The sequence below is a fragment of the Arvicanthis niloticus genome, chromosome 1, assembly GCF_011762505.2.
Source record: "Arvicanthis niloticus isolate mArvNil1 chromosome 1, mArvNil1.pat.X, whole genome shotgun sequence".
Lineage (NCBI taxonomy): Eukaryota > Metazoa > Chordata > Mammalia > Rodentia > Muridae > Arvicanthis > Arvicanthis niloticus.
In genome coordinates this window covers 51,879,282-51,902,204 of record NC_047658.1, presented here as the reverse complement: position 1 = coordinate 51,902,204, position 22,923 = coordinate 51,879,282, and the positions used below count along the sequence as shown (strand labels likewise).

The 22,923-nt window shown below is 42.0% G+C and overlaps 1 protein-coding gene across 4 annotated transcripts; it reads right to left on the bottom strand.

Annotated features, from left to right (window-relative positions):
* Positions 1-88: 88 nt before the first annotated feature.
* Positions 89-20,582, bottom strand: Prc1 (protein regulator of cytokinesis 1). Of its 4 annotated transcripts, none has more exons than XM_034507273.2 (15): positions 20,228-20,382; positions 14,972-15,104; positions 14,372-14,494; positions 10,751-10,984; positions 10,426-10,596; positions 9,636-9,785; positions 9,222-9,369; positions 8,314-8,450; positions 6,282-6,377; positions 5,193-5,339; positions 4,906-5,016; positions 3,692-3,802; positions 2,753-2,929; positions 2,395-2,436; positions 89-799 (listed from the first exon to the last, which is right to left on the bottom strand). In XM_034507273.2, exons 1-15 carry the CDS (start codon positions 20,236-20,238, stop codon positions 728-730), a joined length of 1,863 nt encoding a protein of 620 aa, XP_034363164.1. In that variant the 5' UTR covers positions 20,239-20,382; the 3' UTR covers positions 89-727. The 4 variants fall into 4 exon arrangements, with proteins under 4 accessions (XP_034363164.1, XP_034363187.1, XP_034363171.1 ...); XM_034507296.2 differs by having other exon boundaries at positions 2,830-2,929; XM_034507280.2 differs by lacking the exon at positions 2,395-2,436 and having other exon boundaries at positions 20,228-20,582.
* Positions 20,583-22,923: the final 2,341 nt, after the last annotated feature.

Sequence of the window (22,923 nt, the reverse complement as noted above, 5' to 3'; positions counted from 1 at the left end):
TTTATATCCTTTGAACTTTGTCTTTTAATAATGAGTTTAATCTATAGATCAAAGCAACCATTGATTTGGAGAAAAATAAAACAATGTATTTGAAAGGTAACTATATAAATTTTATTTTAATATATTTAAAAACACACATCAAAGCAGCCACTGATTTGGAGAAAAATAAAACAATGTATTTTAAAGGTTAACTATATACATAAACAGCATACAGACCAAGCTTTAAAGAATCATTTAATGTGTTGGCAGAACTGGCACAGACAGAGAAGGAATAAATAATAGTGCTTTTGGGAAGAGTAGTGATGAATTGGGTTGGCAAAGAAAGCCTCGTTGTGGACGCAATTACAGATATAACCTGTAGATGTGCAAAGTTGCTGAGTCCGTGACAGAAATGGCCCAACCTACCCAGATAGCCTCTCTATTTGGTTGTCATCTACAGGGAATAGACTAGGCCTAGTGACAGTGAGCACAGGGATGGGAGACTGGAGAAAAACTGAGCAGGTCAGACAAGCATGTGTCACACACACCTCAGAGATTGCACTACAGAAACAACTGCTACTCTTTGGCAGTTGTCATATTCATGTCTAAGTTAGGTGCAGTTAACAGAACCTACCCAAGGTTGTTTCAAACATGTGAACTGATGAAAACGTATTAAGTCACCCCCCGCCCCCCTGTATATGGCAGTCTAGGCACAGAAAGCCACAGGTGGCTAACTGGGCAAGGATTCTCAGGACTGGATGTTCGTTGAATTGAGGATTCGAGAAGTAGCGTCAGATCTGGAAGCCTTTGAAAGTTCTCGCTGTTGAAGAAGAAGCAACATCAGTGAGTCGTTTGTACCCCTCTCCTCTGCCTTAAATGTGCTTGAGGGTCATCAGCACAAAGCCTCCAGGGAGGGGTCCCTAAGTTCCTAGCACTGCTGTGCCGGGAAGAGACTGAGGGACTTTAGCACCATTCTGTCTGTCAGTCACAAGCCATGCACATGGGCCGGAACCCAGTCCAATCTTAACCTCACCAAGAGAAAGAACCCCCTTATATTTCACATCACAGCAATTGTTTAGTCAAGAGAGCAACAAGCTTTGTTGTTTTTCCTCACCCTGCTGGGGATAGAACCCCAAGGCCTTGCACATTGCTACAAGCTTTGGTTTCTTGATCCCTTTGTATAACAAGGGCCAGATGACTTATCTACCAATCCCTGGGGCTGAGGGCTTTGTAACCTGCTGGTGATTTGATCTCATGCTGGAGTACATGGTAGAAAGGCAAAAGAGAAAAGCATGAATGGCCACTGAGAAAGACAGGTATTAGTAGAAATCAGCTGAGTGAGTGGCTTTAGTGCTACCCCATAGACTCTGTCAAGCATACCTGCTGGTATCAGAAGAAACCCTCCAGGCTTAGCCACAATTAATACATTTAAGCCTCAAACAGGAAATGGGCTTTGACTGAGCAAAAAAAGGGAAAACTAGATCTGCTGTTTAGCAATCAGCCAACTAGAGCTACACACACCCCATTTCTCCTAATATAGAACCACCACCAGTGTCGTGGGAAGAAAGGCCAGTGCATGAAGAATCCCCATATTCCAAACTGGCCATGCTCGTCTGTCCCCGTCTCCTTCCCTCTTACCATGAGAGGAAGCGGTCTAAGTTTAATATGGTGTCCCCTAAAAGGGGAGGGGCAGCCCTCACCTCACTGGTAAGATACTGAGGGAAGAGAAAACAGATAGTTAAGGCAAAGGTCGGCAAATTCAGAGCAGGATAAATTGCAGGTAAATAGCATGGTTTTAGTCTTCACACACATATTTGCAACTCGCAGAAATAAGTAGAGGCAAGAAAATAAGCATAGGTCAGACAAACGAGGCAATTCAGCCCTGAGGGTTAGTAAGGTATATACTCCAGGAAATAATCAGCACACAGGCCAAGAGCCTCAGTGTAAGCAGCACACAGCTGGGGTTGAAGGGGCCTTTTTGAAGGGGCCTTTACTCCTTTTAGCACATTCTAGCCCTTTGAGATCACAATTGGGCATGGGATGGGGGCCAGGTATATTTTTCTTCTCTAATTTGTTTTTTGTAACAGTTAAGAAAAATAATCTTTGCACAATCTTAGATGGGGCTGAGAATCCAATTCAAGTCCAAACTTGTTTTTTTTTTTTTTTTTTTACTAGCCAGCATGTCTATCTTCTTTCTGGAAACAGAAACCAGATACTTATTTTTAAACCCCCATAACAGGAATTCTTGCTTCCCTTGTTTCTGTTTTGTTCTTGTTGTTGAGTTTTTATTTGTAAAAGGTTCTATGCTGACACTGCTGAGATTATGGGTTAGTGAAGTTCTATGCCCGATGGGAATGAAGCCAGCAGATGACAGATCAGTTTGGAAAGGGGACATGCAGGGGTTGCCATACAGACCTGAAGCCCAACAGTGGAGCTGTCAGAGGGGGACGGGTCCTTCTAAGAACAAAGAATTAAGACGACTGATTACCAAGAACTCCACCAAGAGCACACCAAGGCAGTCATTAATCAGCATGTTACCCCTGCAGCCAAGGAATGGGACCGCACAAAGAGCCAGGTCAAATGTTTCTGACATCACCTCCTTCCTGTACACCCCCTTAAGCCACCCACATCCTAGCATGATCAAGGTATGAAAGGGATTCTCAGCCCTCAGGTCACTGTCCTGACTGAATATTCTGGGTGCCCTTGTAAAGATACCCACTCAGCCAACTGTGTGCTCCCCAGAGACTGGTAGATATCAGAAAAGGTGAATTACCGAAAACTCAGAATAGGTGCTGGCAACAGACTTAATGCTGCAGTTGTGCTGGAGTGGGGTCGAGCCAGAGTACCCACCGCTCAGGATGCTGCCATTGAGGTCCAAGTTCTCCTTGTTGGCCCTAAGCCGGGCAGTTCGAGGTGTTTTCTTTCCAGAACACAGAGGAGTGACTACTGACTGCAGAGAAGAAAGAAAACCATGTTATTTATCACTTTAGAATGCTCCCATACACGAAACCCTGACGCTGCACTTGTATTACTCCTAAGTCTATAAGCCTGTACACATCTGTCTTAAATAATGGCGCAGTTAAGCATGATGGCGCACACCTTTAAGCCCAACAGAAGCGGGCTATCTCGGAGATCCTGGACATAACAGTCCCAGAACAGCCAGAGCTACAGAGTGAGACCCTGTGTCAAACTGTGTCAGCAAATCCACCCTAAAAGAAATTCCTTATTTGTATATCTTTTATTTTAAAAGATTTTAAAATTTATTTATGTCTATGAGTGCTCAATTTACATGCATGCCAATATGACAGAAGAGGGCATCAGATCCCATTACAGATGGGTGTGAGCCACCATGTGGTTGCTGGAATTGAACTCAGAACAGCTCTAGAAGAGCAAGTCAGTGCTCTTAACCGCTGAGCCATCTCTCCAGCCCATTGTGTATCTTTTCTTGTTTGTATTTGTGGCATGATCTCATGTAGCCAGGTGTGTACCTATGTTACATACACACCTATATAACCAGGGTTATTTTTCATGTACAAAGAGGTCAAGTCATGCAAGGGAAAAAGCTTAAAAACTCCTGGTTTAATGACTATCTGGATCCAGCCTAATTCTCAGAATCTCAATGATCACCAAGCCATGATCATAGAAACTAAACTGAGGAATACCTTGGGAAAATAGGTAGCAACAGAAACGTACTTGTATGGAATATACTAACCTTGCTACCAGAAGGGGGTAGTCGAGACAAAGGTGAACGGTACACTGATCCACCAAAGACAGGACGAATGCTACTATTGGGTGTAGCACTAGACATGGTGGTAGTGTTCATCTAAGAACAGATACATTAATGTGAGGTTAATAACATCAGGCTTTCCAACAACCAGGCTGTATCTTGCACAAGGAAGCATGAAGTGTCCAGAAAATAAGCTTCCATAGTAATGTAGCTGTGTACAATACCATATAGCTTTAAGGGAATTTGAAAAATGTTTTAAAGTCTATTTATAGCAACCTGATGGGACTATAAACTTATATAACTACTTATGGCACCAGACATATACCATTTTGACCCAAGCATTTTACCCAGAGAAATGAAAATGTATATCCATAAAGCCTTACAAATATTATGGCAGTTTCATCCATAAATAGAAATAGTTAAAGATACTATCTATATCTACATATCTATATGTCTACATCTAAAACTAAAGCTAGAAATAAATGTCACTTGGCAGGTGACTGGACTAGATTATTATATATGCACAAAATAGAATACTGCTCAACAAAGAGGAGGAATGACTTATTAATACATTCTATAACATAGATGAATCTCACATGCTAAATGAAAGAAACCCTACAATATACTGCATGAGTCTACTTGTATAAAACATTAGAAAATACAAATCTATTATGAGGAGTAAATTCCTGATTGTATTCTCTTCTTCCTTAGACCCTAACAAACTGGCACTAGGAACCTTTGGGGCCATGGATATATCCACTGTCTTTAGTGCTAAGGATTGAGCCAGGGCCATGTGTACATGCTACTTGATTTCTAAAAATACTGAACACACTGTGTGTGATGGTTCATACCTGTAATGCCAGCCGGCATTCTAGAGGCATTTATTAAAAGCATGGAAGAGGTCTTTCACATAGAATTGCGGCTACCTGTAAACTTCTGCAAACTATTACTACGAAATGTTGCTCTTAGCTGCTGGGAATTTAATGCAAGAAATGAGAACTGGCAGAGCTGGTTATTCTTTGACTCTCACTATAAGCTGCTATTCAGTCTTTCAAGTATTTTCCCATTCACTTTCAGATAGACTCAGCCTAGAAAGAGAATCTTTTTGCCTTCTTAGCAGGACAGAGGGCAATAACAAGCAAAGGACTCTTAGCTTTCCTACCCCCTTGTCGATGGCAACAGCATGAAGATAGGTTTACCTTGCGTACTTTGCCAGACTTGTTGGGAGTCTGTCCTGGTCTTTTGCTAGGTGTCCGGGGAGCACTGCCATACAGCATCTCGGTCTCTGTCTGTTTCTTGTTCTTTAATTGCTGTAGGAAACAATGATGGCCCCAGTAAGACAGCAGGACCAGAGGCTCAGATAAAAACCTCTGCAGCCTGAGGTACAGGAGATGCTGCAATCCACCCATTCTTCAGTGACCCTGATCTCTGGAGATGCAGGACCACTAATTACTACCCTCTTTTCTTAATCTGTGTGCACACTTACCCTCTCCTGTTTGGCTCGCTCTTTCTCCAACCGATATAATTCCCACTGTTCTGTAACATACTCCATGAATTTCTGCCCGTTCACCACAAATGCGGTTGAGTGCTCTTGCTCCCATTGTTCAATCCGTGCTTTCAACTCCTCTTCCAGCTGGCCCCAAACAAGGACATGTTATTTACTTCAAGCAACACTGGTGTTAATCTCCAATGAAATAATTATCCTCAAGAAAGTCTCCATCCCAGAGTGTCATCAGCCTTCTGATAGCTAGACTCGCATGCTTACAGGTTGGAGCAAATGGAAATCAAAGACTATGAAGTTCATTTATATACACTAAAGAGGGAAAAAAAGACAAAACCCAGTCTAAAAACGGAAAGTTTTGATGACTAAAGTTGGAAATAGCGCAGGGTGATTTAATAAACAGAATTATGGAACCACACTATCAGGATTTCAATATGGAATCAACCTCTTAACTACCCAGAGAGGTCGGTAAGTTGAACTTAATCTCAGCCCCTCATCTCTACACATGGAATATTAATTTATAGGGACATTGAACAATGATGTGATTAAATGCAGTGCCATGGACTAGTATCTGGCAGAAATCAGTAAAAGCCATTTAGCACTAGTACAAAGTAGAAGACAACCACAAAGTGCACAGGACTTTCATAAAAGTTTGCTTTTTGTCATAGGCACAGCAGTTATCCTAACTCACTGTGAAGTCTAGCAGTACCGACACCTCATTGCTATTATCTGGAGACAGCCTTTTCAAATAAGGTCATTAGGGTAGGCCCTAATCTAATAGGACTGGCAGTAATTAGGACAGGGAGACCCAGAGAAAGTCCACATGAAGACACAGGGACAGAGAATGCCATCTCTAAGTCAAATGGACTCATTAAGAGACCTAACTCTATCAAAGACACCTGGAATTCATTAAACATAAATTTCTGTGGTCTTAAGTCAACTAATCCCTGGTTCTCAGCTGTGGCGACCTTAGCAAACTCTGATACTCAGGTGCTACACTATAAGGCCCAATATATACTGTCCTTCCTGTGTTTAGAAAGGACAAAGAATAAGGTATCTTATAACCAGAATTACCTTAGGGAGTGTTTTCTGGAGCTTTGCTCGTTCCTTTTCTTCTTTTAAAAGATTTCCCCCTCGGTTTGTAAACCGACTTGGATCTGAAGCTTTTCTCTGTGAAAAGTACACTTATTAGAGTAAACCCTTGCAGGATGGGGAGATGACTCAGGAAAATGCCTGCTGCATACACATAAGGCCAGAGTTCAGATCTTCACAGGGCCTGCATGGAACCCCACACAGGGGTTGGGGATATAGGGTAACAGGATCCTAAGGCTCGATGGCCAGCCAGCCAGCATAACTCACGTATGAGCTCCAAATTAATTGAGAGATTCCAAGAAATAAAGTGGTAGCCACTTGAGAGGCAGAGGCAGGCAGTTTTCTGTGAGTTAGTTTGAGGCCAGCCTGGTCTACACAGTGAATTCCAGGGCAGACAGAAACCTTGTTTCAAAAGAAAAGGGGTGGAAAACAATTGAAGACAGCTGATACTAAGCTCTGTCTTGCTTATGTACACTTGTGCACCCACATACATGAACACATATACACTACATAAAACATCAAAACCAGAAACCTACTATAGACACCAATTACTTCTGCCAAGACTCCTCTCCTCACCAGATAACTTTAATGTGCTTTTATAAGTTGTGTATTCCTGTCTACTTAAAGGTGAGAAACAGTAATTTTCTAGGCCATGGGCATTCCCTGCCATATATAAGGTCATCCACCAGAGTTCAGGAAAATTATAACCATACACATTAGCATATCTTAGTTATTACACAAGAGTGTTTCATATTCTCATGCATGCACATGATGTATTTGTTTACATTCACCCCCCTGGTACTCTCTTATCACCTTCCTGCTGACTACCTTTCTCTTGCCAACTCTCTCCTTTCTACTTGTGTTTGGAGAAGGTGACCCAATAAGCTTTTAACTAGGGTTGCTTACAGGATCATGGGTGAAGGGGTTTTGCTTGTTTTTAGAGAGAGGGCTTCTTTTTGCAGCCCTTGCTGTCCTATAGACCAAGCTCGCTTCTTCCTCTGCCTTCCAAGTGCTGGGATTAAAAGTGTGTTCCACCACTGCCCAAGCAGATGAAAGATTATTTACAGGGACATTTGCAATTTCCCAGTAGCTATACTACTTTCTGGTGGTGGTGGTGGCAGTGGTGGTTCATGCCTTAGGAGGCAAAGGCAGGTGGGTCTCTATAAATTCAAGGCCAGCCTGGTCTACAGTATGAGTTCCAGGACAGCCAGGACTACACGGAGAAATGCTGTCTCAGAAAAACAAAGAAACAAATAACAAAACCAAAAAACCAATGATGCCTGTCTCCATAGCTCCAGCTGACCTGGAACTCAAAGATCTGTATGTGAAGGATAGAAAGATCCTGCACTAGGGATCAGTGTAGTGCCTTTACTTGCCTGTTAACTTCTGTCTGTCCACTTATACACAGGACATGTGAAGGCCTGGGTTAAATCCCCAGCATTACCAGAAAATACAAAACATTGGGCTGGGGATGTAGCTGAACGACAGAACATGCAGAAGACCCTGATTTCAATCCTCAGTACCATGAAAAAAAGTTTGTCCTTTTTAACTTCTCATTTTTGTTATTTTCTAATGTAAGAGCACATAACATCATAAATTGGGTGTACTACTCAAAACTAGGGGCAGGTAATCAGTAGGCATTGATGACACAATTCATGATAGGTACAGTGTATAAAAATTAACTGCAGGGGGCACTAATCCCTTTTATTCCCTCTCTTAAATGTGGGTGTGTCAACCAGGGAACCTTCCTTAGACCTGTTCATGACTGCTCTCTGCTTTCAACCAGAAGCAAGGATTTCCAGAGACCTGTCTGTAAACCTTACAGTTTTTCTCACTTCAGTGTCTGACTTCTCTATTTGTAATTTTTTTGGCTTTCACTTTAAGTTGAGGCTAAGCTAGAACTCATGACAATTCCATAGCTTCCACGTGCTGGGATCACAGATGTGCGCAAACACACTTGGCACGCTTTCATAATGTTTTTCTCCAGAGAAAAATAGATAAACTAGCCTATTACCTCAAACTCCAGGAAAAGTTTCCAGCTCTCTTCCCACTTCTGGACACCTTCAAACAGTTCCTTGTGAACGTCATAGTAATTTCTTAACCGTATAATCTCAGCATCATGGAGATGGAGCAGGTTTTCTGTGTAGTCCTCTGTAACAGACAAGTGCAGTCATTTTTATTAAATTCTCTAGCGGTTCTCAGCCTCTGGGTCGTGATCTTTTTGGGGTTGAGCAACCCCTTTTCACCAGGATCACATATCACATAACCTACATATCAGATATTTACATTATGATTCATAACAACAAAATTAGAGGTTTTATGAAGTAGCAACAAAGTAATTGTATGGTTGGGGTCACCACAACATGGAGAACTACTTTAAAGGGTCAAAGCATTAGAAAGTGAGGACCACTGCTCTAGTGTTTGGTATTCCAAGTTTTCTCCCTCATAATAAAATGACATTGGAATAAATAATAAATCTTGAAAAGAGAAATTAAAAGCCAGGTTTGTCACAGTAGTTGGGATAGACTAAAATGCAGTCTAAAATGATGAATATTCTCCAAAATGTGTTGTCTCTTTCTTCTGTTTTATGCCAGGCCCAGCCGGGGAAACTGAGCTACATAAAATATCTAGACAGCTGTTTGGTCAGGACGCTTCCACTCTCTGATCAGCTTACGACAGCCTGGAACTCCATTCCTGATGCCCTGAACTCACAGACTCAATCATTTAGCTAATTCTCTTTTACTGCTCGAAATCTGTGTTCTAGTGCCCTTTTCTTATGGATCAAAAATAAATGAGGTAATATTTTTAAGGCTTGGCTGTATCTGTTCACAAATGGAAATAGGAACTTCCTGGTGAGTGTCTCAGCTTGTAAAGGACCTGTGACGGCAGCAGCCACATGATGACCATCGCCTCTGTACTAACCCGAATAGTAAGGGGCAAAAGCCTGCCTCTGTTCCTGGCTATAAAAACACTGGTCCCAGAACTGAGCCAACTCTGCTCGAATTTTCTCAATCACTTGCTTTATGTTTTGCATTTTCAGTTCTTCCAACCGATCCAATTCTAATTTCAGCTGAAAGAAAAAAAGACAGAGGTTTATACCCGTATTTCTATATTCCCTTGTCTGTCTAGCCATGTTTAAATAAAACATGAACCTAGAGGTAAATCAACAATATGCTTTATAACAACATTGTAAGAGTCAGAAATCTAAGAAATGTGCCAAAATAGATAGAACAAACATGTCTTTGCTGGCCTAAGAGATTAGCTAGTAAGGACATTAGACTAGACCCAGAAATGCTCAGAGAGCACTAGTTACCCACCATGCACTGGCTTTCTTACCGCATTCCTGATTTGGGTTTTTGACCCAGTCATAATTGCAGCCACAGGTTCTCTCTCTTCTTCAGGTGTTTGTAACCTATCCCAGAGCTCTCGGATTTGAGCACGGAGCCCCTCACATTCTGCTTCATTTTGTGACTTTTTCATTTCCAGCTGTGACAAAGAAAGGCAGTAGTTACACCAAAACAGCAAAGGCTGTCCTAGTCTCTCAGAGGAAAATAAGAGAAAGCACTTTTATGAGATTCTTATATATATTCATATTCACATCTTCTCTATGTAGCACAGGCTGCCTTGACTTTGGCTCAGGTTCCTGAATGCTGGATTATAGCTTAGATATGTGCTAACACACTTTTACATTCAGTGCTAAGAGAGATGTTATCATGCTATCTAAGCATATTCTGCAAGGCTCTCATTGCCACAGGATATCAGACCTAGAACAGGATTCAAACTTTGACGTGTTTTGTTGTTGTTGCTGTGTTTTAAGACACAGTATGTAGCCCTGTCTGGCTTGGAATTCAGAGACTCACTTGCCTCTGCCTACTGAGTACTAGGTTTAAAAGCATGTGTTTAAAATTTGAACTATTATTATTATTAAACATTAGGCTAATTAAAATGGCTAATATGATTTCAACTAAAATTTTAATAATACACAGACACCAACACATCATTCTTTGTGTTTGCTTATTCTCTTAACTCACACTAGCCCCTTATATAAGACTAAAGAAAAAGCTGTCAGATTTTTTAATTGATGAATACTACTGAGGTGATACACCAGAACTTGAGCAGATGTTACCTGCTTTAGCAACTTCTGTAATGTTGCAATATTCTCCAGGGATAAACAAAAGGCACTTTCATCTTCACACACTATCTCTTTCTCAAAGCTTGTATCCGGAGTTTGCTCTAATTCTTCCATACACAGTATGATTTGTCTCTTAATGTTGACAAACTGTTCGTGCCTTGCTTCCTTTAAAAAAAAAAAAAAAAGAAAGAAAGAAAGAAAGAAAGAAAAAAAGAAAGAAAGAAAGAAAGGAAGAAAGAGAAAAAAAGAAAAACAAATTAAAGACACCTAAAGGTCAAATAAAGTTTCAGGGTAGAATGAATGAATGCAGGCAGTGTACCTTTGTTTCCCTCAAAGTTGCCACACGCTGTCGGAATAGGTTCAGCTCTTCTAAAGTGGGGACAGAGGTGCTCTCCACATCACAAAGAGGCATACAAAGAATCTCACGGAGTTCTTGATCTTGTTCTTGAAGTTGCTTCAGTTCCTGCTTTCTCTCCTTTTTCTGTTTTCTCAGCAATTCTACTTGAGTACGCAAATCTTTTTCTAGTTGCAAGACAGTTATTTCTTTTTCTTCCTGTATGAAATAACATGATTATTATAAAGTCCAAGGATGGGACGCACACTGGGAGAAACCATGAATGACAAATGTTTAAACTTACAAAGCAGTTCAAGCTAGGCGTGCCTGTACACACCATTAATCCTTGCTCTTGGGAGGTAGAGGCAGAGGGATCTCTGAGTTCAAGGCCAGCTTGGTCTTGAACTTGAAAGAGGGTCACCTAGGGTTTCTAGCAGTGAAAGGCTGGTTTTCTTTCTTTTGACTTGGACTATGTGGCCAAGAACGACCTCCAAGTCCTGATCCTCCCGCCTCCTTATCTCAGGTGCTGACGTTACTGGCATGGGTCCTATGCCCAACTTCCTTTTCCATTTTTTTTTTTACTATGGTAAAATGCCCAATTATCACCCTACATACATACTGTCTTTTCAGTTTGTAAAGTGTATATATAGTCTACAACTTAGCAACAGATGTATTCTATGACTTCTCATCTACAATGTGACAAAGGCACAGTGACACTCAGCACAGTCTATATTTCAAGTACTAACTCGACCACAGTTTCTCACTTTCAACACAGTACTTAAATTACACAAACTACACCATACTTTTTTCTTTTCTGAGATAGTCTCGCTGGCCTTGAGCTTGGTATCTTCCTGCCCCAAGTTTCCACATGCTGAGTTTACAGGCCTGCACTATCACACCAAGCAAAAATCACATGTATGCAACCTTTTGACAGTATGACACAACATAGTTCATACCTGAGAATAGGCTGTCAAGATGACTTGGAGGGTAAAGGCTTGCTGTCAAGCCTGACAATCTGAATTTGATCCCCAGAACCCACAGGGTAAAAGGAAAGAAACAACTCCTGTAAAATGTCCTCTGACCTGTGCACACTTATAATCCCAGCACTTGAGAGGCAGAGGCAGAGGCAGAGGCAGAGGCAGAGGCAGGTGGACCTGAGTTTGAAGGCACCCTGGTCTACAGAGTGTGTTCTAGGACAGCCAAGGCTGAATGTACAGAGAAACCCTGTCTCAAAGATGCCAAACAAACAAACAAACCAAAATAAATAAATAAATAAATAAATAAATAAATAGATATAATAATAAAAAAAAACCCCAAAGCTCTCATAGCTCCTGTGTTTTATGATCTTTGCAATTCATTAAACTCAAGCAGTTCTATCAACTTATTACTACTGTTTGTGTGTAGTGGAGGGGCTGCCGTGACATGCATGTGACAGTTAACAGGACAGCGTTGCGGAGTTGATTCTTCGCACCCTTATGTGGGTTCTGGGGACTGAACTCAGGCCATCAGGCTTTTACATGACAATTATCCACATCTTGTTGGCCCGATCTTTCTTTTTCTTTTAGCCAATACCAGAGGTTAAAACTAGGACATCATACATGCTAGTAAAACCTCCTACTGCTGAACTATATCCACAGTGGTTTAGATTACAATTTTGTATTAATCCACAGGTTAAACATTTGTGTATGATGGTGCCAAACTCTAGGCTAATGTGTTTTGTGCATGTGTACAACCAAGTGTAAACTACAATTTTCCATAACTTAACGTACAATTAAAAAAAATTTATGATGGCTTTCTTAGGCTGTGGTCTAAGTGAGGAAGCAATTGTAAAGCCCACTGTGCAATCCTTACGGTCTCTGATCTCCAGAACTCATTTCTTCTTGCAAAACTCAACTGTTCATTTGACAAAAGGTCCTCATTTATACTCTCAACTACTCCAGTCTACTCCATTGCCTGGCTCCATGAGGCTGACTGTGTTAGGTTCCAGGGGAACTTTTATAAGAGGTTACAAGGACCAGAAAAAGCTTATTTTGGTTAGCTAGAAGATGGTTTATCTAGTTTTTTTTTTTTTTTTTTTTTTTGGTTTTTCGAGACAGGGTTTCTCTGTGTAGTCCTGGCTGTCCTGGAACTCACTCTGTAGACCAGGCTGGCCTCCAACTCAGAAATCCGGCTGCCTCTGCCTCCCAAGTGCTGGGATTAAAGGCGTGCGCCACCACTGCCTGGCTATCTAGTTCTTATTAACTGAAATACTTACATTAATAATCCTATGAACAGCACTTTACCAAAATCAACTTAGTAGATCCTTCTCTATTGCAGTGGATAAGCAAGGGAATAGAGTGAATATTATTGTATGTCCTACAAATACAGTTTCATTTGGCATCATTAAAAACTGCCATATTTAAGGAAGATAGATATACCAGTGTACACCCAACTTCTTACGTACCTATTTTGACATTGAAAATTTAAAAACAAAAAGACTGAATGAAGAGAAACTTTATATATATAGCAAATCAATGTCATTTATGATAATTTCAAGAAACTGCTTTAATGTCACGATCTGCTTGAATGCTCTTGACTGCTAGGGATGAATCATTCTTACCATTTAAAGGCAGAGTGACTGCCAGACTTAAGCCATCTACAGATGCAGGTGCTTAGTTAGTCCTGTAACAGTTATCAGGACATGAGAACCAGTCATTACCACCTTTCAAAGCTCCCTCTGTGTCCCAACTTTTCAGAGGTCACTGTTCTGGTTGGTCAGTGGTATGCAGCTTTTGAGTATGAAAAGAACAGAATGGCTAGATTTGGTTTGCCTCCCTTTGTTACCACTGGGTTCCCTTGCCTCCTCTGTTCCCTTACTGTCAGGGTGTATGGGAGCATATACACATCTATGAACAAATGGATCAGCTTTTGGGTGTCACTCCCTAGACATTGTCTGCTTTGCTTTTTGTCTTAAAGATTTATTTAAGGGTATGAGCTTTTCTCCTGCACATGTCTTTAGGTGTACTACATGTGAACCTGATACCTGCTGAGGCCAGAAGAGGGTGCTAGATCCCTGGAATTGGAGTTCAGGACAGTTGTAGGACACCACATGTGCTGGGAACTGAATCCAGCTCCAATTCAAGAGCAGCAAGTGTTCTTAACTGCTGAACCATTTCCCTACCCCTCTGCCTTTTGTTTTGTTTTCTTTTTTGGAGACAAGGTCTTTTATTGGTTTGAAGCTTATGGATTTGGCTGGGCTGGCTAGCTAGTAAGCCTCAGAGATCAATCTATCTCGGACTCTTATAAGCATATGCTATCTGGTTTTTTTGCATGAATATGAGGGTTGGATTCAGGTTCTCATATCCATGAGGGAAGGACTTTACCTATTAACCAATCTCTTCAATGTTTCCCCATTTCCTTTCTTTCACACAAACATCTGTGCCTCCATTTTCCTCAAAGTTAATTTACTATCATGCTCTGTAAAACAGAAATATAGCAAGGAGGTTCTGATAACCTATAGCTGCTTCACTTCAGCATCTCATGTCTAGCCCTACTCCTACAAGAAAGCTTTGGGTTTGCAGTCCTAAGTTCAAACCAATCTCCTGAGCACTATGTTCTGCCACATACCTGAAATGGCTTCACTTGCAACTCACTGCACAGGGTACTCAGCTCCTTCCTACAAATGGATATGCTTCTGAGAATCCTTTCCCGCAGGCTCTCTTCTTCAGCAACCATTCTATCCAGAAGATCCTACAAGTGAGAAAACAGTTGGTAAAGGTTTGGAGCCAATGGGAATAAAACAAAACAGAATGACATCAAAAACATATCAGAAACCCAAAAAACCAACTAGCATCAATATCAAAACCCTCATAATTTCACATTTTACAGGGATTTAAATAAAATCAGGAAGTCTGTGATATCTTAGTATAAATGACTAGATATTATTTCCTCTTAAAATTTAGTTGTTATTATGTGTGTTCATGATGTGGGGTTGAGGAATGTAAATGCCACAGAAAGAGTGTGAACAGAAGATGAGGTCGCGGTGTCAACCCCCCTTATATCATATAGGGTTCTGGTAATTGAGCTCAGGTCTTTAGGCTTATATCATGGAGTTGCAGCGGGTGCCATTACCTACTAAGCTACCCCACCAAGACCCCAAATACCAGTCTGTCTTTTATCTCAAATAACATCCCTACTGTTCTCACTGAGACCCATGAATCAACTCACCTTTATATGCTTCTTTACAACCTCGGTTCTTTGCAGTCTCTGCTCCTCTGGAATTCCAATTAATTCCCATATTTCCCGAAGGTGAGCTAGAGCTTTCTGGAGGCACACAACAGACTCCTCAGCTAGCACCTCACTGAAAATCAATAGAAAACCATTTTGCTTGTAAGAGCCAGCATCACTGCTTCAAAACGAAAAGCACTATTTTCAGGAACTAAATTGAGTAGTGTCCCAGTGGCCTTGAGAGTAAATAAATTCAGGGTAAGCGTACTAGTTTAATAAATGCTTAGCCATTCTCTGCTCCTAAATGCCACACTATCAAAATTAAAATTATTCCATTCACCTGAATAACACCCAATGACTTTGAGCAATGACTCTATGTCTAATACTGAATTACAAATGCTTTTACATAAGAAAAAACAAACAAAATATCAGTAAAATAAACTTCTAACATAAGAGCTTGCTGGTAAGAAGCTTCTGAAAACAACTGGCAGAGAGCTAGGCATGGTGGCGTGTGCCTATAAAGCCTACACTTGAGAGGCTGAGCTTTAAGAATCTTCGGCCTCCAGAGCACTGGGATTACAAATGTACCCCACAAGCCCAGCAGTGGTGGTGCACACCTTTAACCCCAGCACTCAGGAGGCAGAGGCAGGTGGATCTCTGTGAAGTCAAGGCCAGCCTAGTGTATAAAGTCAGTCCAGGACAGCCAGAGCTACACGGAGAAACCCTGTCTTGAGCAACCAAAAACAAAGCCAAGAAAGACTGAGTGTTGATAAAAGCAGCACTTAGTCATAGCATAGGAAGTGGAGACAGCTTGTATGTCAACAGAATGGATCAATACATTCCAACAATGCAAAGGAACAAATTACATACAACATTGCTAAAGCTCAAAACGTGCTAGGCTGGCAAAAGGGCTGGACATGGGAAGACTAACAACCTGAGTTGCGTCCCTGTAGCCTTCCTATGGCAGGAAAAACTGATTCCTAGATGTTGGCCTTTGACTTTCACAAAATAACTGATAAATGTAAAAAACAAAACCAAAATCAAAACAATACTAATTATGCTGAACTATGGAAAGTGATCCCTTTCAGAGAGATTGGCCTCTGACACAAGGATGACCTTGACCCCTTGGTTCTCTTTCAACCTGCGCCACCAACCTCAGCAGTATTCTATCTTTGAAAATGTTTACTTTAGGATTAATATCTTTAGCCGGGCAGTGGTGGCACACACCTTTAATCCCAGCACTTGGGAGGCAGAGGCAGGTGGATTTCTGAGTTCGAGGCCAGCCTGGTCTACAGAGTTCCAGGACAGCCAGGGCTACACAGAGAAACCCAAAAAAAACAAAACAAAAACAAAAACAAACAAACAAACAAACAAACAAACAAAAGCCTAACAAATTCAATCTCCTTTCTATGTAACATTTAAAGAACAGACGGTTTTCTTTTTCTTAGCTATAGCAAGAAAAAAAGACTATGCTGGCTCTAGAGAACTGGAGCCTGTATAAACTCTGCCACCCTTTAGCATGGGCCTTGGAATAAGCCACTTAACCTGCTGCTGTATTCCCACAAATGATGGGGCTGGAGGCACTTTGGTTACTGGTGTGTTTCAGAGAATTCAGTGATTTTAAGAAACACTAAAGCCTAGACCTCCTTTAGTTCCTCAAAAACTCTCCAACAGTCAAAAACAAGCTTTAATATACTCACACTCAAACATTTCTTTTTAGCCATAAAATTGCAGTTTAGAGTTGCCTGTGCTAGAAAAGTTTTTGCACAACAAACAGTTGCCTATACAAGGTGGATAGTATTAGGCCCAGATAAAATCTAGGGCTTTAAAAAAAATAAACAAAACTGATCAAGCCTCTGAGGAAATGCCCACCTCTCTCAAAGATTTCATCCTGTCCTCAGGAAAACAGTTCAATTACCTTATCCTCCAACTCATCAATCCCTCCAGCATGCAGCCAATAGAACTTCCTGCGTGTTCCCTGGACAGTGTCCCTGCCCCAGTCACATGCAGCTTCTTTTCTGATGCTGGATGTTTCTACAAACTAGGTTCCCCTTCATGTGCAGCAGTCTTATCTGGGAAACTAGGAACATGTCACTCACAATCACCACATAATTTGTTCTTATGTGTATGGGTGTTTTGCCTGCATGTATGTCTGTGCATCATGTATGTGTGTGCCTGGTGCCTAAGGAGGTCAGAAGAGGGCACTGAATCCCTTGGAACTTGTTTTACAAACACTTCCGAACTACCTTGTGGGTGTTAATTAAATTCAGAGCTGGGTGTGTTGCCACACACCTTTAATCCCAAGTACTCAGGAAGCAGAATCAGTCTGATCTATGTAAATTCAAGGCCACCTACTCTACAGAACCACTTCCAGGACAGCCAGGGAGACACACATAACATACAAATACAAATGCAAGCACGCACGCAAACGTATAGAAAAACAAAGGTGCGTGCTCCTCTTCCAGAGGGTTGGAGTTCAGTTTGCAGCACCTATAAAGTAGATCACAATCATCTGTAACTCCCATGGGATGAATGGAGTACCTCTGACCTCTGTTGGTGACTGAACCACACATTAACACAATGTAATTACAAGTGAAATCCTTGACTGTTTAGTGAGTAGGAGGCCAGCCTAGGCTACATGAAATCCTTTCTTGATAAAGCACAAAATTCTTGTACAAATTTTTGAGTGAGCATCCTTTCACTTCTCTTAGATAAATCCTAGCAGTGTGATTGTTGGGTTGTATGGTAACTGAGGCTGTACACCAATGCTGCTCCAGCATCTTTAGTCCACAAGCAGTATATGCAGGTGTAGTTCCTCACCAATTTGTTCTTTCATTTCCCTGCAGAGCCCTGCTCTGTGTAGCCCTGGCTGCTCTGGAATCAGAGTTCTACCTGAGTCTACCTGAGTGCTGGGATTAAAGGTGCCTGCCACAGATGCCTGTACCACCAATGCCTGGTATTGTCTATTTTCTGTCATTGTAGCCATCCTGGTGGTTATGAAGTAGTATCTAATTGTGGTTCTGATTTACATTTCTTTGATGACTAATACTGAACAACCAACCAGCCATTTACAAATCTCTTTTGGAGAGATATATGCTCTTTATACTAGGTATCTTTAATTCAGACCAAATAACAAAGGAATGGTTTTATCCTCTCTGTTAGCAAACCTAAGTGGCCATTATAGCATCTGAAAGTGAGGAGCACACATAGGGAATCGGCGCCAGTCCTCTCACTTTTTGTTGGTTTCTTTTTGAGACAGGATCTCACCATGTGGCTCTGGCTGGCCTGTAACTCAGGGAGCCACCTGTACAGGGATTAAGGTATGTGCCACCATGCTCGGTCCTTTCCTGTTTAATGAACAACTGTGAATGAAGGATAAATAAAGAGGATGGGGCTGGAGAGATGGCTCAGAGGTTAAAAAGCACTGGCTGCTCTCCCAGAAGACTTGAGTTTCTTTTTCTTATAAAGAAAAACAATTAATTGGGCTGGCTTATAATAGTTCAGGAGTTTAGTGTTTCTCCCTCATCCCAGCCCCCCAAAAAGGGACCACATATGATGGTGTATGTCTTTAATCCCCACACTCAGAAGGCAGAGGCAGCTGCATCTCTGGGTTTGAGGTCAGCCTGGTCTACATAGGGAGCTCCAGAGCAGCCAGGGCTATATACAGACCCTGTTTTTAAAGCACCCTACCCTAATAAATAAAATAAAAAAGAAATCTCTTTTGAATACAACATTGAGACATAAATTCAAGGATCTCAAATCCAACTGAAACCAAGACAAAGGATTGGTGTGGCCTTCCTGCAATCTCAATAAGACTGTCTCTAAATTTTTAAAAAAGCAGAAGATGCTTGAACAACCTATACTGGAAAACTTTATAGTACTTTTTTTGGGGGGGGGTGGAGGGTCTTATAGGCTAGAGTGGCCTTGAACCTCCTACCTCTACCTTCCAAGAAAGCAATGGGAGTGTAGACTACCACCTCACCCAGCTGTCTGGTTTCCTATTTTGAAATGGGACCTCTTTATATTGCAGGATGTCTGGAACTCTCCTGCCTTATGCTTCTGAAATTTGTAGATTACAGCTGAGAGTTACCATATCCAAATATACTTTGAATACAAGTTTCTTTTCAATGTAATTTAGGATTCTACTAGTCTTCATAATGCATCAGTAATCCCAGAAGAGGTTAAATATAATGTCATTCAGATGAGCTTATCTGGAATCCATAGCCTTGTACTCACTTTGTTTTCACAATACTATTTATTAAGCGTTTTCATTCTATTCTCAGACTCTTGAGGCCAAGTGTCTGGGGTTAAAAAGTATGATCAAAATCAATAATCACGAAACCAGGATTCTTAAAAATTACAACACTGGTTGCAGAAAGTTATTTTAGAAGTTCAAAAACCGGCATTCAGCCTCTTATCCAGAGTCAGTTCTTACCGGATTTCAAATTGGGAACTCCCAAGCAGTGCAAGGGAATTTTCTTTTTAATATAGGATTCTTTTTATTTATTTCTTAATTTGTGTTGGTGTTTTGCCTACATGTATGTCTGAGTGTGAAGATGTCAAATCACCTGAAACTAACTGGAGTTACAAACAGCTGTGAGCTGCCTTGTGAGTGCTGGGAATTGAACCAGGTCCTCTGGGAGAGCAGCCAGTGCTTTTAGCCGCCGGACCATTTTTCTAACCTCGCCTAGACGGAATCTTAAAACGACAGGAAAAGAATTCCATAGTTTGAATTTGTTAGCTTGCAAGGAAATCAAGCCATCTTTCCAACTCGAGTAAAAACAAGGAACCATAGACACGAAGAAAAACGATACATTAAAACTTCAGGGCTTTTTGAACGGTCTCGCTAAGTAGCCCAGGTTAGTCTTAAACTACTTCTAGGCTAAACTCGAATCAATCTTGTTATAGTCTCCCGAGCAATGGGGTTACAGACTATACTTAGAAAGAGAAGTCCACACCATTACAGGCTCAGCATTTACACAGAGAAGCGACCGAGTAGCCGGGACCTGAGGCTGCACCTGCGCTCGGCCGCCAGCTGCGCCAGGGCCTAAGACAAACCCACCCCGGCCTCGAGGAAGCGTGTCAACCCCGCGCTGCTCGCCCCGATAGTGGCCTCCGACACAGATGCCCTCCGAAGCCGGCTTCCAGAGCCCCCAGCCTCAGCCATCGGTGCCTGAAGACGGGCGAACCCAGGTTGTCGAACCTGGTACCAAACCCGCACTTCGATAATGGCTCCCTCTCCTAAGAGACCCGCACCTTCTCCTCATGGTGGATGCTCCAAGCCGTCCAGAATCGAGACCTTCCACGACCCACGCGCCGGACGGAGAACGGTAACCAGTCGCACCAGCTTTCACCTTCACTCAGTAGCCACTCCCGAGCCGTTGGACCCCGCGGAATTCAAACCGAGCCAGAGGCGGCGCCGCCTGACAATTGGTTACTGAGTCCGCCACTCACGGAGCCCCGCCCTCGCCCCGCCCTTCCAGCATAAGGCTGCAGCTTAGGCCTGAGGGCTGGAGTACAGAGACCGCTCAGGGCGTAGGAAGAGCTTGCGCAGGGAGAGCTCGGGCCTCAGTGTGCGCATGCGTACACCTAAGCCTCAAGCTAGCGCCTCAAGGGTGGGGTGGGGGAGTGGCCTATGATGTCACCCGAGCCCCACCCGGTCGGCGCCGTTGGGTTTCAAAATTTTGTGCTTCCTCTGAGGTAACGGGGAGACTGCCAGAACAGCTTAACTACTCGCTTCTCTCCAATGTCTCAAGAGGAGCAGGGATTAGCTGGAAAGCTTAGAAGGCAAATAAACCAGGCCTGGTACCTTAGTAGACAAGTTTATCGCATGTAATCATTAGGACACACCTGTTAATAATGATCATCACTATCCTGAAGAAAAACTCGAAAAGATTTGAGAAGCTTTTCCAGAATGTAGGCGGCGAAGGCAGGACAGGGAAATAGTTTGGGCTACATGGAAAGATTGACTAATTTACTTGCCCAATTAAGCTGTCAGCAAATGGCGGCGAGAATCTGGGCTTCGTTTTTCTTGCAAATTATAGGATTTAGGTAAATTAGGAAAATTTCACAATTCAACATGACATCAAAGTACTTGTGTGTCCTTTTCTTCCCACTGATCCATGGTTGCTCCCTGCTGCATCTGTTATCACATTTTTCAATGATTTACTATTACCTAATATGCTGGGATGAGAGTATCTCTCCTCAGTCAAACATTTTGCTACTCAGACTAAAATTTGTAATCATTCTCCAAAATGATTTGTAGAAGTGTAATTATTGAACATTCCCTTCCAAAGAGGTATTTATTAGCCTGTCTTCTGCACCAAGCTTTACTTGGAGTACCCTTGTTAACCACAGCAGTAGTGATTAGCAATGTGCTTTTAAACCACTAGGTTCCATCTGTAGGTCCTGGTTTATACTGAATTATAACTGAAATTGTTTTTCTATATTGGTCAACTGTACCATCATCTATAAGAGTCTCATTATTTGCTTTTCTTTTTATGATAAATACATTTATTAAATTTATTTGTGTGGGGAGGTGGTAGTATATGGAGAACAGAGGGCGACTTAAAAGATTCAGGTCTCTCCTTCCACTGCATGGGTCTAGGAAGTAGAATCCACGGTAGTGGTTCTCAAATGTGGGTCTTGAACCCCCTCTGGGGCAGGAGGGGGTCAAACAACACTATCACAGGAGTGGAATAGACATCCTACATATCAGATATTTGATTCATTAACAGTAGTAAAATTTCAACTATGAAGTAGCAATGAAAATAATTTTATGGTTGGGGCTCACCATACCATCAGGAAGGCTGAGAAGCTGCCCTGGGAGCTTGAATTGGGTCGTCCAGGCACCATTAATGGCCGAGTCAACTCCTGAGGCCATCAGTTACTTTTGTCTTTAAAAGTAAAGAAGGCAGGACTAGGGATAGCGGCCCACACCTTAGACCTCAGCACTGGGGGGAGATCTCTGTGAGACAGGCCAGTCTGGTAAACAGATTTAGGCCAGCCAGGTTTAGATAGACCCTGTGTCAAACAAATAGAAAAAAACCTTTATTTTGCCTCTACAACTATATTGTTGGTTTTATATGTTCTTTGGGTTTGTGGGGGGGGGGGGCAGGTAATTGAGACACATTTCTCTGTGTAGCCTTGCTCCCTCTGTAGACCAGGTTGGCCTTGAACTCACAGAGATCCACTTACTTCTGCCTTCTGAATGCTGAGATTAAAAGCATAAGCCACCACTGGTGGCCCAGCTCAGAACTGTTTTATTGTAGGTGATGTTTGTTTGTTTGTTGAGTGCTAAGGCTAAAGGGGAGTGCAACCAAGCACTACCATGCCTGCCTTGTTTTCCTTTTCTGAGACAAGGTCTCATTGTGTATACCAGGATGGTATGAAACTCACTACATAGCCCAAGATGGTCTTGAACTTGTGAGTCATCTTGCTGCCTCAGCCTCCCAAGTGCTGGGATTACAATCATTGAGTCTGGCATCAGATGTGAGAAAACTGGTGCAGAGCAAGCTAGTGACTCCTACCGGGAAAAACAGAGTAGGCCCAGTATAGTTGAACTATTTTAAACTTATCCCCGTCTAGTTTATGAAAGAATGAGACTCAGACTATGGTTATTTTATTTGGCTATGACAGTTACTGGTGGTAACCCCTAATCTACTTCTCTAACTGCTGGTCTGGCTATTTCCCCAGTGGTGTACCCCAGATACTTGGTGTTTCTCCAGGCCTTGTGCTCATGGTCCCTCTTCTCTCACAGTGGCTCCCTCCCCTCTCTGTCTCCTTTCTCTCTCCTTTGTTGCAACTCCCAACCAGGTAACTCAAAACCCATCCATCTCTAATTCCTCCAGTAATTGGCTATACCATTTGTATTTAACCAATAGTTTTAAATTAAGGAACAAGGTTTGTACAACAAAGGCTGGTGAATATGAGAAGTCATTCCTTCTAGTACA